Consider the following 14,225-nt stretch of genomic DNA (forward strand, 5'->3'; position numbering starts at 1 on the left):
AACACACCGATCCTCATCGATCGAAATAACAGGATGAAAAACTTTGTAGTTAATCGAAAATCCACTTCTCCAATAGATAAAGGACCACCTTCAAACGTATCCATGGGGGGAAATGCCAAGCACTCGAGAGAAACAGAAAGACTTCATGGTGCAATATTATAAAAACCAATTCCTTTATTAGGTACTCATTGCACTTACTCAAGAGGTGTCCCAGCCGACACCAGCATCAACAGCATAACAGCAATCACATAAACGAGCCTGGCTACTCAGCACATGCGCAGTAGCTGGCAGCCAAAAACGTAATGACGTCACATCAATCAAGCTCCGCCCTACGCGTTTCGTCATCGACGTCCTCACGGAGCGGAGGACGTCGATGATGAAACGCGTAGGGCGGAGCTTGATTGATGTGAAGTCATTACGTTTTTGGCTGCCAGCTACTGCGCATGTGCTGAGTAGCCAGGCTCGTTTATGTGATTGCTGTTATGCTGTTGATGCTGGTGTCGGCTGGGACACCTCTTGAGTAAGTGCAATGAGTACCTAATAAAGGAATTGGTTTTTATAATATTGCACCATGAAGTCTTTCTGTTTCTCTCGAGTGCTTGGCATTTCCCCCCATGGATACGTTTGAAGGTGGTCCTTTATCTATTGGAGAAGTGGATTTTCGATTAACTACAAAGTTTTTCATCCTGTTATTTCGATCAATGAGGATCGGTGTGTTGCAGAGTTTCCGTTTCTGAAGATATATTTATGGATGATCTGCCATTATATTATCAAGGTTTTTTGGTGAAATTTTTCATATTTAGACACTTTTTTTGCACAAAAGTTTTTTGCACTTAAAAGTTTTTTTATATATTTTTTTTTTGTGGTATTGGCATATATATATTTTTTTCTGGACTTATGATTTGATGATTTCTTTATATATATTTATATATTTATACACATTTACTAGCGCAAATTATTTATTTATAATAAATCCTGTCTTGGGATGGCACCAAGCAACTTGTCACTACAACACCTGCTATAATTATGGCTTCTGACCCAGAATTGTGAAAGCTAGTCTATGTTTTTTCATAATAACAACAGCTCCCTGTGTTCCACTCATTAACTCTCAAAGGACTTGCTCTTTTAATACCTTGTTGACAAAGTCTTCCATTCCAAATTCAAAGTGACCAAGATATAAAATAGTAGGTACAATTCTCCAAACATTGTTTACTTGCTATATTGTCCTTTCTTTTTTGACATTTACTGCCAGTGAGAGCTGAAGATAATCATCATTTTAAATAACACATGCTTTTAGCTTTAAGAATTCAGCATAATGAGTCTTAAAAATATATTGAAAAGATAATTCAACTTCAGAAATTGAAAACCTAACAGGTAATCAACAGTTTTTATCTTTGATGTAACTGGACTGTTGACAATAGAACCCATACTCAAATGGTAACTTAGAGCTATGTAGTAAAGCAAATAATTGGCACGGTAGATAATTTTGTACCACATCCCTTAATTTATTCATTATTTGTTAATAATAACAACAAAGAAAAATGAACTATGGGACTTTTCATGTGCTACTCATAGATGTACAGCCAAATATTTTGTTAAACATATAATTTTTATTTGCATACTGTATATTACATTTAAAACATAATAAAGAATTTTTTAAACCCGAGTTGGTTTACGAACTTTTGATCATACATGGGACTCTCATAAAGTAGATATAATTTTCACAGTTAATACTCTAAAGTGCCCCAAATTTCTGCATAGATCTAGTCAACTCTGGAGTGAATAATTATTCTTCCTATTGCGTTGCTAATCCAACCAGTAGGGTGCGGATCTAGCTCTTAAACTGATTGTAAACCTCAGACATGAAATGTGAACAAAGCATATCCCTCTATAGAGTGTACTTGTCTCACTTAAGTGCACTAAGTTTCATTTCTGTCTGCTGGCTCATTCCTCTGTTATTAGCGTGAATCTCTTCTGACAAGTTTTCGTGACACCAAGAGAAATATGACGACGGGAGGAATCTCCAGAAGATTGGCAACCGAAAGTCTGGTCCTGTGAGCTGTGTGGAGGAGAATATGTCCCTTTCCTCCAATCAGCTCCCCTCCCTGCAGTGTGTAACTTCAGCTCTCCACCCCCTTTTTTTCTTAACTGTCTGACAAGCTGTAAAATACAGCACTTTGAACAGAGGTAGAGAAGAGATTGGGAGGATCTGAGAAGAGAGGTCTCTATAGACCATTACTAAGGATTGGAAAACTGTTATGAATATCACCACCTATCTTGTGACCAAATACTTAAATATGTGGTCAAGTAACCAGCACGTGAAATAGGGCGGAACAGCATTTAAACCATTTTATTTACACCATTTAAGCCCTTCCTACACAATTTTAGCCCTTCCAAATCTTTGTGTGAATCCATACAACCCAGATTGTTAAAGTAGTTGTGTTCGCTATTTGCTTTATGGACTTGGAACATATTAGAAGGTGAGATGACCCCCCCCCTTTTTTTTTTTGTAAATTCTGGCAATAAGAGCAATGTACTGGCAACAATAAAGAACAGGTCAAAGTACAGGTATCGGTAATTTAAACAGCAAACTCCAAAGTATATACAATCCAACATGAATGTAGTCATAGCAGGTGAAGCTTAATGAGGCCTAGAAAGTTCTGGGGTGTGCCCATGATCTTGATACTCTGAGAATGGGAGCATGGGGGGGGGGATATATATTTTTTGAGGTAAGGTACTTTTACTGTATGAAAAATGTAGGGTACATTAGTTGTGAAACCTTTTTTAATTTATTGAGGTAAGAAGAAACATGGGTCTATGAAAAAGGAAAAAAAGGGTTGTGTGGTAAGAAGAAATCTAGTATTGTAAAGTCAGTACATTTATGCAATATTTATTTAACTTTAACTTTTATTTATTTAACTGGTCTGTGATGTTAGGGCAAGAAGTGAGAAGTGGGGTCTTGTACCACCTAAACTCACAGGTTTACTTGAATTTGAACCTACAAGAAGGAAAATAACTAGAAGCCTCCAGCAAATCAGCAATGTAACACTTTCACAGACCATGGTACCTAAAGCTGTCCAGAGTTTCAAAGTAAACCTGGCACAAACATGGGCAGCTCAAACTTGGCATATGATGAAACAAATGCAAAAGCAAGGGAAAATGGTCCAGAATCCCTAACTGCTCCTTCAACACAACAATCCTAGAATTGGCCTATAAGATGCTCTTGAGATGGTATTGGATTCCTGCACACATTATGAAAGAAGTTCCATTCTACAGTGACAGATGCTTCAGTTCTTACACACTTGTGTTTGTGCTCAAAATGTCCTTGCTTTTGGCCTAAAGTTTTTGGCCTTCTTCAGACCTTTTTACATGTTACTGTTTGGAGAGACCTGAGGTTAGCCCTTTTGCATCACTCAATTTCTGAGCTCACAGCCTCCTAGCAGAAATTGGCCACCTACCTTTTCTTAGCAGCTAAACAAACCATAGCCTATCAACAAGATGTCCAGTATTCTTCAGGACTCTAAGTATAAATGTTTGAAATCTGGGATCCCTGGCTTACTTGTGCCCTCTCATCCCTGAATTCTTTTAGCCTTAGCTATATGTAGTGCATTTCTCTATTTTGGAAATGAGCCACAGTAGGAGGAACCCCTAGTCCCTTCTTCTCTTCTCCTTATACCTCCCCTGGTCCCCCCCCTTCTTTCCTTGTTGCCTTGGCTGTATTCTGCTCCTCCACCTCCTCTTCTTCTTCTATTCCCCATCTTCTGTATTTTACCTCTGCTTCCCAAACTCTCTCCTCTACCCATGTTAAAGACCCATGTAGCAGCCCATGCTAAACTACAGCCCTGAAAGTGAGCAACCAACAACTTTGTATAGTGGCTTTAAACACTAAGCCAACGTTTCCTGTGTTCAATGTTATTTCTGTATGCTTTGTTGTATGCATTGATCTTATTCCCCCAGATGGGCTAGTTATTGAACCTTTAGGAATAAAAAAAAATATTTAAAGTGAAACTTTAGTCAGAAATGTAAGTCCTGCTAGATCACTTCAGGCTAGCCCCTTTTGCAGATACAGCTATATAAAACATTAAAAAATAAGTACATATACAGTGAAGGAAATAAGTATTTGATCCCCTGCTGATTTTGAATGTTTGCCCACGCACAAAGAATCAGTCTAAAAATTGAATGGTAGGTGTATTGTGACACTGAGAGACAGATATTAGATATCTGTAGTCTTAACTGAAGGTAAGCTCTGTTTATACTTTATTGTCATAATATCATGTTTGAATTGTAGAGATTTATTCACTAACTTACAGGTTTCAAACTGGCGGCCCTCCAGCTGTTGCCAAACTACACGCCATGACTCCGAAAGGCAGAGGCATGATGAGTCTTGTAGTTTCGCAACTGCTGGAGGGCTGCCAGTTTGACACCCCTGACTCTTACCTCCTCCCAATTTAATTTTTTGTTTAGTTTTGAATCATGTAGGGAAGAATAAAAATGCATGTCAGCTTTCTACTTCCTCTCCTGACCTTCTATTTCTGTCTGTGATCCCCATTGTGAACATTTTCCACACTAATTTTTCCTATGAGTTTGTACAAGAAATCGTCAGGGTGAATGTCTCCTGGTCAGAAAGATACTGCTATAAAACAACTGTCAAATGTTTAAAGGATAAGTTCTCTTTTAAACAAACAATAATAAATGCAGACTGTCAATGTAACCCGTCTGTTTGTACCTCAGACGGGCAGACAGTTTTACAGTGACAGGAAGAATCAATGAATTCCCACAGTGTTCAACAGCACTGTGGTAGTTCATTGAGCACTACAAGCTGACAGTCATAAAGGCTGTCGGGATTTGCAATCTTCCCGTTCACAGACCACTGTGAATTGTGAATGGATAGTGCAGCTGGGCTGGCAAAGATCCCCCGCTAGCTGTCACAACAGGGGATTGGGGGGGGGGGGGGTGCAGGGGCCGGTACAATTGTAACATGTTACATTTTACACCCTGAATATGGGGGTAACATGTAACCTGTTACAAAAAGTGAACTTATCCTTTAACCCTCCCCTAATATACTAAAAGTGTGTTTTTGTTATCCTTAAAGGGATTTTTTTCATTATTTTCTATTCCTATTGAAAATGTGGGAAATCTACCCAATAGGGAAACAGACTCAAACCCATCCCTGTTCTATCCAAAATGAATTAACATGCTTGGCTTGAGTTGGGCTTAAAACTCTCAGCTCGACCTAACACAATAGCAGTGTCCCATCAATACTTTCTGGGCATCTACTCCAAATGATCATTACAACAATAACTAAAGACTACTATTGTTCAGACTTTGTAGGAAAGGAATGAAATGTTTAAGGATATTGCACAATCCAACCCATCATAGTCATTCCCCAAATTAACCGCAATTAATATGTCCATATATTATACTCCTTTGAGCCAGTTTTGTTATTTACAAATTAAGTCTAATGTGCACTCTCCGTCTTTCTATAGCTTTCAGATTACAGTATACCAACTAAAAGTGGAGGAACTAAATAGTCTTCGTTTACTTTGGGCTGTTGTTTTGACGTGTGCGCTCAGCATCACATTATCATATGCGGTGTTTATGTGTGTGTACTGTTGGCTCCAAAGCCTTGCCACCATTTATCGAACAGAGAACATGCATTTTTAATTAATTAACGAAACTTCGGTATGCTATTTTATTCTTGTCCTGGATTTATAAAATAAACCTTTGCAGCATATCCTGTATTTCAGTCACTGAATCACCATTGTTTTGGATCTATTTGAAAATCTGAAATAAATTCCATGTGTGCTGTGGAAGAATGCCCTACACAAACCATGTGTCGGAGACGGCACGGTCTCAATTTTCTTCAGTTAGATCTGTAACTAAAAATATATTCACTGTTCGCTTTGTTTATTATTTGAACATGAAAGACCAAATTAAGAATGCAGATGTTTCAGAAGTCTATTAGTCTGCTCTAACAGTATTGTCATATTGCCAGTTTTAACTAAACAGAATTCACCTATATATATGTTTTAACCAATAATTCACTTGCTCATTGAGTAGCCAAAGAAAGCGAATGGATAATATTCTTTTTTGAAAACCTAATAAAAAAATAATGAATATAAAACACAGATACGTTAAAATGGGCAAGATAGATTCCTAGGAAAAGATACCTTAAAGCTTATAAATATGGCCAGGAAAATTTGGGAATTTTAGAACATTTTGCATAGGACTATATCAACTTTATTACATATGAATACTGTTGAAATATATTGCTCACAAGACTTCTTCAAGTGAAATAAAACTATACTTTATTGAAAAACTGAAATTTTGGAGATATGCAGCTCTCCTTCTATTTAAATATTATAATTATATTGTATAGCTAAATTAACCATGGCTTATGATGGTAGGGCTATCAGCCACCAATCACACATCATTTTACTTACTGCACAAAGCTTAATAAACAGCTTTATATTGCAGTTCTATTTAGCCTGGTCCTTATTGTTGGAGTCCCTACAGTTCAAACTACTCTCATAGTCATCCGTACTAGGTGTAGTAATACGTTCACAAAAGGTCTCTTTCTCTGAGACTTTACTGTTAACTAAACCTGTGATACAACTGTCACTTTATGTGCAATTACTTTTTCTTGTCATCTTTTTTGATATCAGGGTTATGTCTTTACTAATGTAGTTTTGGATAGTGGGAAAGGGTTGACTATTGGTACCAGCAAGGTAGGGCTGAGAAAAACAAAATGTTACGGTTGTCACCTGGCCAGAAGTAAAGGAGATATCTTTCCAAGTGGATACTTGTATCAGAACCAACTGTTAATAGTGGGATTTTCCCTCACTTTTGAGAAAGAGAAGTACTTCCTTGTCTTTGAAACAAGAGGGGAAGGGAAATCTCCCTAATGGAAAACAACAATAAAAACTTCACAAGGTTCCTACAAAGTTTTCATTGGAGTCCCATTTTAATTATTACTTGGTGATCAGATACATTTTTCTATACATAAAGAGATCACTGCTTTTATTGGAAGTGAATATGAATGTTACATAGAAGCTCTCCCAAGGTACACTGTAAAAGGCCAAGGAAAACTTTCAGTGAATTGTGATTGCATGCCCTGCTTACATATTGATAATAACCCAGCATAGTGTTTGAGTAACAAATTTTGTTTTTATAATACAGGAGGTTATTGCCTACTACTCCCAGTACACATTAGATGAACGGATGAGAAGCCACATGGCATTGGACTGGATCATGAAGGAAGAAGAGACATCAGGAGTCATATCTCAGGAGCTTCAGCTTGCTCTTCGAGAGCTAGAGGAATCCAGAAAAGCTGGCAGAGAGCTGAGGTTTTACAAAGAGAAGAAAGAAATTTTGAGCTTAGCGCTGAGTCATATCTACAACGACTGCATTACTTCACCTACACATGTTGATCATCTGAACTTTACTTTAAATGGTTATCATTAGCAGATTGGTTGCTTTTATGTAAGATCCAGAGAACAGTGGATGGAAACATAGCTTATAAATTCTTGTCCATAAGACCACCCAAGTTGTACATCATGAAAACTGTTGTAGGCATTTCCTAAAAATCATGCAATTCAAAGTTTTATGTAAAACTAATGTCCCTTTTATATGTCTTGCAGACTAAATTCTGACTTCTGCATAATTCTGGGTGGAAAGTTGCAGTTACGCTTGTGCATTGTACCTATTAGCATATTCTACATGTGTTTCATTTCATTTTTTTACATGGCCTTTTATGTTTCATGTACTCTATGCATTTTCAGTGGATGTCTATTTTCTGACAACCTTTTTACTTGCTACATTGCCTCCAAGATGTATTAATTATATTTTCTCTCTTTAAGTACATTCTTGGGTTTCCAAACTTGCTTGGTATAACATTTATCTTACCAATTCTTAGCCCTGTTACTAGTAAAACCGACTATGAAGCAGAGGTGTATGAACTATACCACCAAAATACTGCCACACTATACCACCACAATACTGTAAATAATATGACATCTATAATACAATGTTCGGCACTTAGGTATAATACTTTTTATACAAAGGCGTCAAAATGTGGAGATTGCCTTACATCCGATATCCACCTAGTAGTCCCTGATGGCTGATGTATAAATGTTGTATTGGAACAAATAGCTCAGAACACAAACATTCTCAGAATTGCATGGGCTTTCCATCATGATGTTGAAATAGACCTAATCAAAAAATTAAGGTTTGCTGTCTTACAGGAAACATATAGTTAATTATGCCTAAGCAGTACCTCGAAAGGGTACCTTTTGCCTTGAGTTCCTTTTGAAAAATGATAGCACGTTCTAACATGTACTGTGCCTTGGCACTCCTGTAGCAATAGCTTTATAGCTGTATATCTGCAATGTGAGGTCATAGGCACTTGTACCTGTGACCGGTAATCACATGAGATCTGGATTGAGATTTGGTAATGTTACTACTGTACTGTTCTCGTTGCTGGAGAGAATGTTGTACCTGAGGACTTCCAGTTCCAGCTTTTGCTTCATTTATTATGTGGATCTGTGATTTCTTTGCCACCTGCTGCTTCTTCTGCACTAGTCATCAGGGCAGACAACTCTGACATGAAGAAGCAAAGCTCTGCTCCTCTATCAAAATGGCCACCTCCACAAAAAGACACAGTGTGAGACAAAGCATAGTAAATCAGGAATGGGAAAAAGATAAGCTGCAAGGATCTTACAGACATTACTGTTAACTAGTCCTTTGCTCTTTTGATCCCAGTTTCTACATTACAGGTCCTCTTTAAAATGATCATGCATGGTAGCTGTTATGAGTAGTCCTGTTCATTTGTATTTCTCCCCTGGATAGGCTCCCTGCCTGGGATATAGTCTCAAACTTTCAACCCCAATGACAGAATTTTACACAGATGTTTGGCTCTCCTCTGCATCCACTGCTTATGGGTATGATGCCTGAGTGATGAAGGAGCATCCCCTGCTTTATGATGATCTCATCGGGCTAGACCTGTGATGACGTCATCTCCATATGCAACCTCAATAGAGTTACACCCTTGGGCTCCAGTTTGTGCCAATACTTATTTGTGTACATATGTCTATAGTTGTTAATAGATAACAGTTTTTGTAGTAGTTTGTACTTTTTATATAGTTCACTGTGTTTTTACTTAACAAGTTGCACTCAAGTCATTTCAAGTGACCATGTTGCTTCAAATCAATCAATCAATCAATCAATCAATAAATCATTGCCTGTAAAAGGATATTGATTATATTTAATCAATAAGTCTGGCTTCCGTCCCCTACACTCCACCGAAAACGCCCTACTTAAAATCACTAATGGGCTGCTAATGGCCACTACTCAGTCCTCCTGCTCCTCGACCTCTCCACGGCCTTCAACACCGTCGACCACCCCCTCCTCCTTACTAAACTGCACTCCTCGCTACCCCTCTCTGTTGGAGTCCCCCAAGGCTCTGTCCTCAGACCCCTCCTCTTCTCCATCTACACCTCCTCCCTTGGCAAACTGATACACTCCCACTGCTTCAACTATCACCTCTATGCCGACGACACACAAATTTACCTCTCCACCCCTCACCTCACCCCCTCTCTCTATGCCCGCATCGCCCACCTCCTGAACGACATATCAGACTGGATGTCGCTCCATTTCCTCAAGTTAAACCTGTCCAAAACCGAGCTCCTAGTTTTCCCCCCAGCCCGCGCCCCCCCCTCACCCTCTCTATCACGACTAGCAATGCCACCATCAATCCCACCCCACACGCCAAAGTCCTGGGTGTCACCCTGGACTCAAACCTTTCCTTCCAACCTCATGTCCAATCACTATCAAAGTCATGCAGGTTCCACCTCTGCAACATCTCCAAGATACGTACGTTCCTCACCCCAAACACTACTAAACAACTCGTACACTCCCTCATTATCTCACTCCTGGACTACTGCAACTCCCTTCTCACTGGCCTACCCAAACAAATGCTATCCTCACTCCAGTCTATCCTGAACTCAGCCACCTCACCAACCGCTCCACATCTGCCACCCCCCTCTGCCAATCCCTTCACTGGCTCCCGATTGCCCAACGCATTAAATTCAAATTACTAACTCTGACATACAAAGCCATTCACAACGCTGCCCCAAACTACCTCACTGACCTGATACCCAAATACCACCCTACCCGTGCCCTTCGCTCCTCACAAGACCTCCTACTCTCTAGCTCCCTGGTCTCCTCCTCCCATGCCCGACTGCAGGACTTCTCCAGGACTTCCCCCATCCTCTGGAACTCCCTACCCCAATCCATCAGACTGTCACCTACCCTCCTCACCTTCAGACGCACCCTGAAAACCCATCTCTTCAGGGAAGCCTACCCCACCCTCACCTAACAACCGATCTCCTCCACTCCTCCTACCACTCCATCCCCCACAGCCACTTCCTCCTGTACCACTATCCCCTCCCTCCTAGATTGTAAGCTCGAAAAAGCAGGGCCCTCGAACCCCTCGTGTATTGTATTGTACTGTATTGTCTCTTGTTCTGTCCCCCCTCGCTAATGTACAGCGCTGAGCAAACCCTTTGGCGCTGTATAAATACTGTATAATAATAATAATAATAATAATATTTTCCTGTCATAATACCTGCACCCCTAATCTTTACTTCACGTCAGGCGGCAGCTTTCATGGTTTCTTTTAAGAAGTATTTTGGTAAGATTAATTATGTTAATGGAAAGATATCAAATCTTTGGTATTTAGTCCAGCGTTTGTTCTGTATGCCTAGTCTTACCCTTCAAAGCTAAACTCCAGGCATACAGCTACACACACAGATGAAATTCAATAGCTGCTTTATATGGCAAAAAACTTTTAGTTTTGCCCATTGATTCCTGAGATTTTCACAGCTATGACAGCAGAACCAGACTAGCGATCTAGCTTTTCTTTTATGCAGTAATTTAATTAGGTTTTATACCTTTCTCAGTCTTTGATTGGACAGTGAGTGAAAGGGAAAAGGGAGATTGATGAGCCCAGTTCACTCTCTCTCCTCCTCTCAGCATGTTCATTGTTAGCACAAGTGATTGGTTTCCTTGTGTTCCTTGGCTGCTTATCCCTTTTCTAGTTTGAGCTGTGAATCTGTGAAAAAAAAATAATATATATATATATATATATATATATTTGGACAAAATTAGGGAAACCCCAGGAAAAAGAAGGAATTCATTACCTGATGTGGTTTTGGACTGCCTTTGGCATCAAAGACGGCCTAAATTCTCCTGGGATTTGACAAATATAACTCTTGGTTGGTGGATAATGGAATCTGATACCACACTTTATGCAATCATTGTTCCAGTTCTCGCAGAGATACCAGAAGTGTAAAACGAATCCAAAACTTGTTCTACATAATTGACCATAGTGGACCTATGATAGTCAGGTGACTGCAACCCCAGGGAAGGTGCGTGACTTCGTCTGCATGCTCGTCAAACAATCTTTCTTTAGCAAACATTGTCTGCACCATGGGGGGCACATGAATGGCCAACATTTGTACATAGTCACTGGCAGTGACTCTACCCTTCAAGATGATGATGCGGCCTGCAGAATACCAAGATATGGCTGCTCAAACCATGATTGTGACGCCACCATGCTTTACTGTTGGCACAAGACAGTCCTGGTTGTAAGCTTGGGACAGTGTTTGCCACATGTAAACATATCCGGTGGTTGGGAACAGTGTGAAGCTTGATTCATCAGGCCATATTGCAGTCTTCCATTGATTGATAGTCCACGATTTATGGGTCTTGCACCAGTCTCTCTTCTTCTGAGCATTAATATTGGTCACTAGTGGTTTGGCAATTGCAGCTCACCCATGAATGTTTTGGTTATGGAGTTCCCTTCGCACATGTTTTGTGGCACAGGCTTTGGAAGACTGAGATTGAATTCTGCAGTCACTTTTGCAGCAGTTATTTTCTTATTCCCGTCTTAATCCTGCGCAATGTCCTTTTGTCTCTTTCGATCAGTTGACAATGTCAACGACGCTTATGCTTATTAGACAACGTTTTCCCAGAAACTGTATATGCCGTCATAACCTTTGATACTGTACCTCGTGACACAGCAAATAAATTTGCAACTTCAGTCACAGAGGCACCAGCTAAGCAGGAACCAACAATTTGCCCTCTTTGAAGCTCAGTAAGCTCTGACATGGCTTTTTATCACTAGCAACGTATGCAGTGAATGATGTTAGCTAGGTGTCTCATCACACAGCAGAGGCAAAAGAATGTTGCATCACTTCTGCTTTCAATGCAAAACATGTTGTCATTTTGACACCTGCAAATCATGTAGCAATTCCATATTTTTGTCCAACCCTTGTATAGCAAGTACTTTCACTAATTGCTTTAAAATACCCTTAATGTTTAAATAAAATCTGTGTTTTGTTTTGCCTTGGGTTTAGAAGAGAGATTTGTTGTTGATCCAGGAAAAAGGATCTCTGTTTCAAAGTGCAGTAACATTTCTTTGTCTAGTGAAGAATGGTGACCGCGTGATTTTATAGATTCCACATTTTGTGTTTTGATAACAGGTGTAATGTTTTTTATTACATTTTTCTGAAACATTTTTTCAAGGACAGTTAAGTTGAAGTCCAAATAAAGATGTACAGTTAAAAAATGTCTCCGATGATTTTTTTGACTTGTTTCCAGAACAGCATTCTTTAAAACCCAATTTTTTTGGATGTTGAAAGTAAATATTTGACAAATTGCAAAGGATTCATTTATCTTCTTGATATTAAACAAAATACTCTGAGCAGCTGTTGTTTGCAAAGCATGTGGTGAACAGACGGTATATTCATAAGAATGCCGTCGATCCTTTACCTTTGTGTGTTAAAGCCACAGCTTCCCAGTATTCCATAGTGAAGTCTGCTGTAAGTCAGCTTCAGACGTGTGCAGTGCATTGAAGCATGTAATGTCATGCATTATTGTGTGTTATCTTAAAGCAGCCAACATATCTCAGCACGCAAGAATCTCCATTTGACCCTTTTATTTGGATTTACACCACACAGCAACACACTGTGGTGCGCCATGGTTGGTCAATGCAAGCGTTATAGGGCACCATTAATTTGTGTAACTAAAAAGGGTGAAAAGGCCAAGCCATAGGGATCAGTCCAGGTATGATTTATGATTGTTACAATGAAAGAATCTATCAAGAATCTATCAACATGTTTCAAGGGTAATATTTTTAATATATAACATAATGGATGTTTAAGATTTATAAAATAATAGAAATGTATACAGTAAGTAAATGGACATGGTTGTACATTATGCCAAATGGTGACTCCAATAAATGGTAAACAGAAATTCGATGCTGATTTTTCAATTTAGAAAATACCATGAATAAAAATTAATAAAAATTCATTAACACAACACCAATGTATAAATCCAGATTTATAGCTTTTTTAATTATGGTAAGCAAACTCTGTAGGAGAGACTGTATTATTCATATCTGTTAAAGCAACACCCCTGCATGTGAAAGTGCATGCATATGTGTACATGTACACATGTGTTTATGTACATGAACATGTGTGTTTATAGCTGTAAATGAAAGCAGCTTCAGGCACCTCTGTTCTTTTTTCCAGCTCTGAAAGAAATAAGGATGCCAAAAACTTTGATCAATGTTACATTATTTGAAAAGAATAGATCCAAATTGGTTCTGCATTGCAATGTCTAATCTGTTGTTGCAACTCCTTTTTAGAGTAGACAATAGATTGGTGACCTGGAAGCAATCAAGTTGCTGGTATAGTTTAGGCTACTTAGCCTGCTGTGCTACTCAACTTGGAACAAATATATATGTGTGTGTGAGTGTGTGTATCACACATACCCTTGCAGTCACTGTGAAAATGCAATACATAACACCGAGACAATGCAGTTGTATTTGAGTATACAGCCTGTGCTATTTTCTGGTACATTTTTTGTATTGCATGTTGTTTTTTGTTTTCCCTTCCCCTTCTTGTTAGGTCATTTCCCTTTCCTTTGTGTAGGCTTCTGTAATCCTTTTCTCTCTCAAGACACACATTGGGTTTGAGAAAGCCAATACTCATTTTCTGACCGCCTAAAAGACTATGTCAACTTTACAGCATCTTATTGTATTGCCTCAGCATTCTGCATACAATAAAGACATTCATGTTTGGTAAGTTCAGCTATCTGACGAAAGTTGTCATCAGTAAGTCTGTCAGTATTTAAGCCAGGCATAGAGGTCTCAGGAAAAAGAT

General features: G+C 39.0%; 1 protein-coding gene across 1 annotated transcript in view; it reads left to right on the forward strand.

Annotated features, from left to right (window-relative positions):
- The window catches only part of LIX1 (limb and CNS expressed 1), a 202,192-nt gene extending 188,812 nt beyond the window's left edge, over positions 1–13,380 (forward strand). Inside the window, exon 6 of the mRNA XM_089679122.1 lies at positions 7,180–13,380. Within this exon, the coding sequence (XP_089535248.1) occupies positions 7,180–7,464 (285 nt within the window). The 3' untranslated portion in view covers positions 7,465–13,380. The remainder of the gene's footprint in view (positions 1–7,179) is intronic.
- Positions 13,381–14,225: the final 845 nt, after the last annotated feature.

The sequence above is a fragment of the Staurois parvus genome, unplaced genomic scaffold, assembly GCF_062004578.1.
Source record: "Staurois parvus isolate SC_StPar_1 unplaced genomic scaffold, SC_StPar_1.0 ptg000218l, whole genome shotgun sequence".
NCBI lineage: Eukaryota > Metazoa > Chordata > Amphibia > Anura > Ranidae > Staurois > Staurois parvus.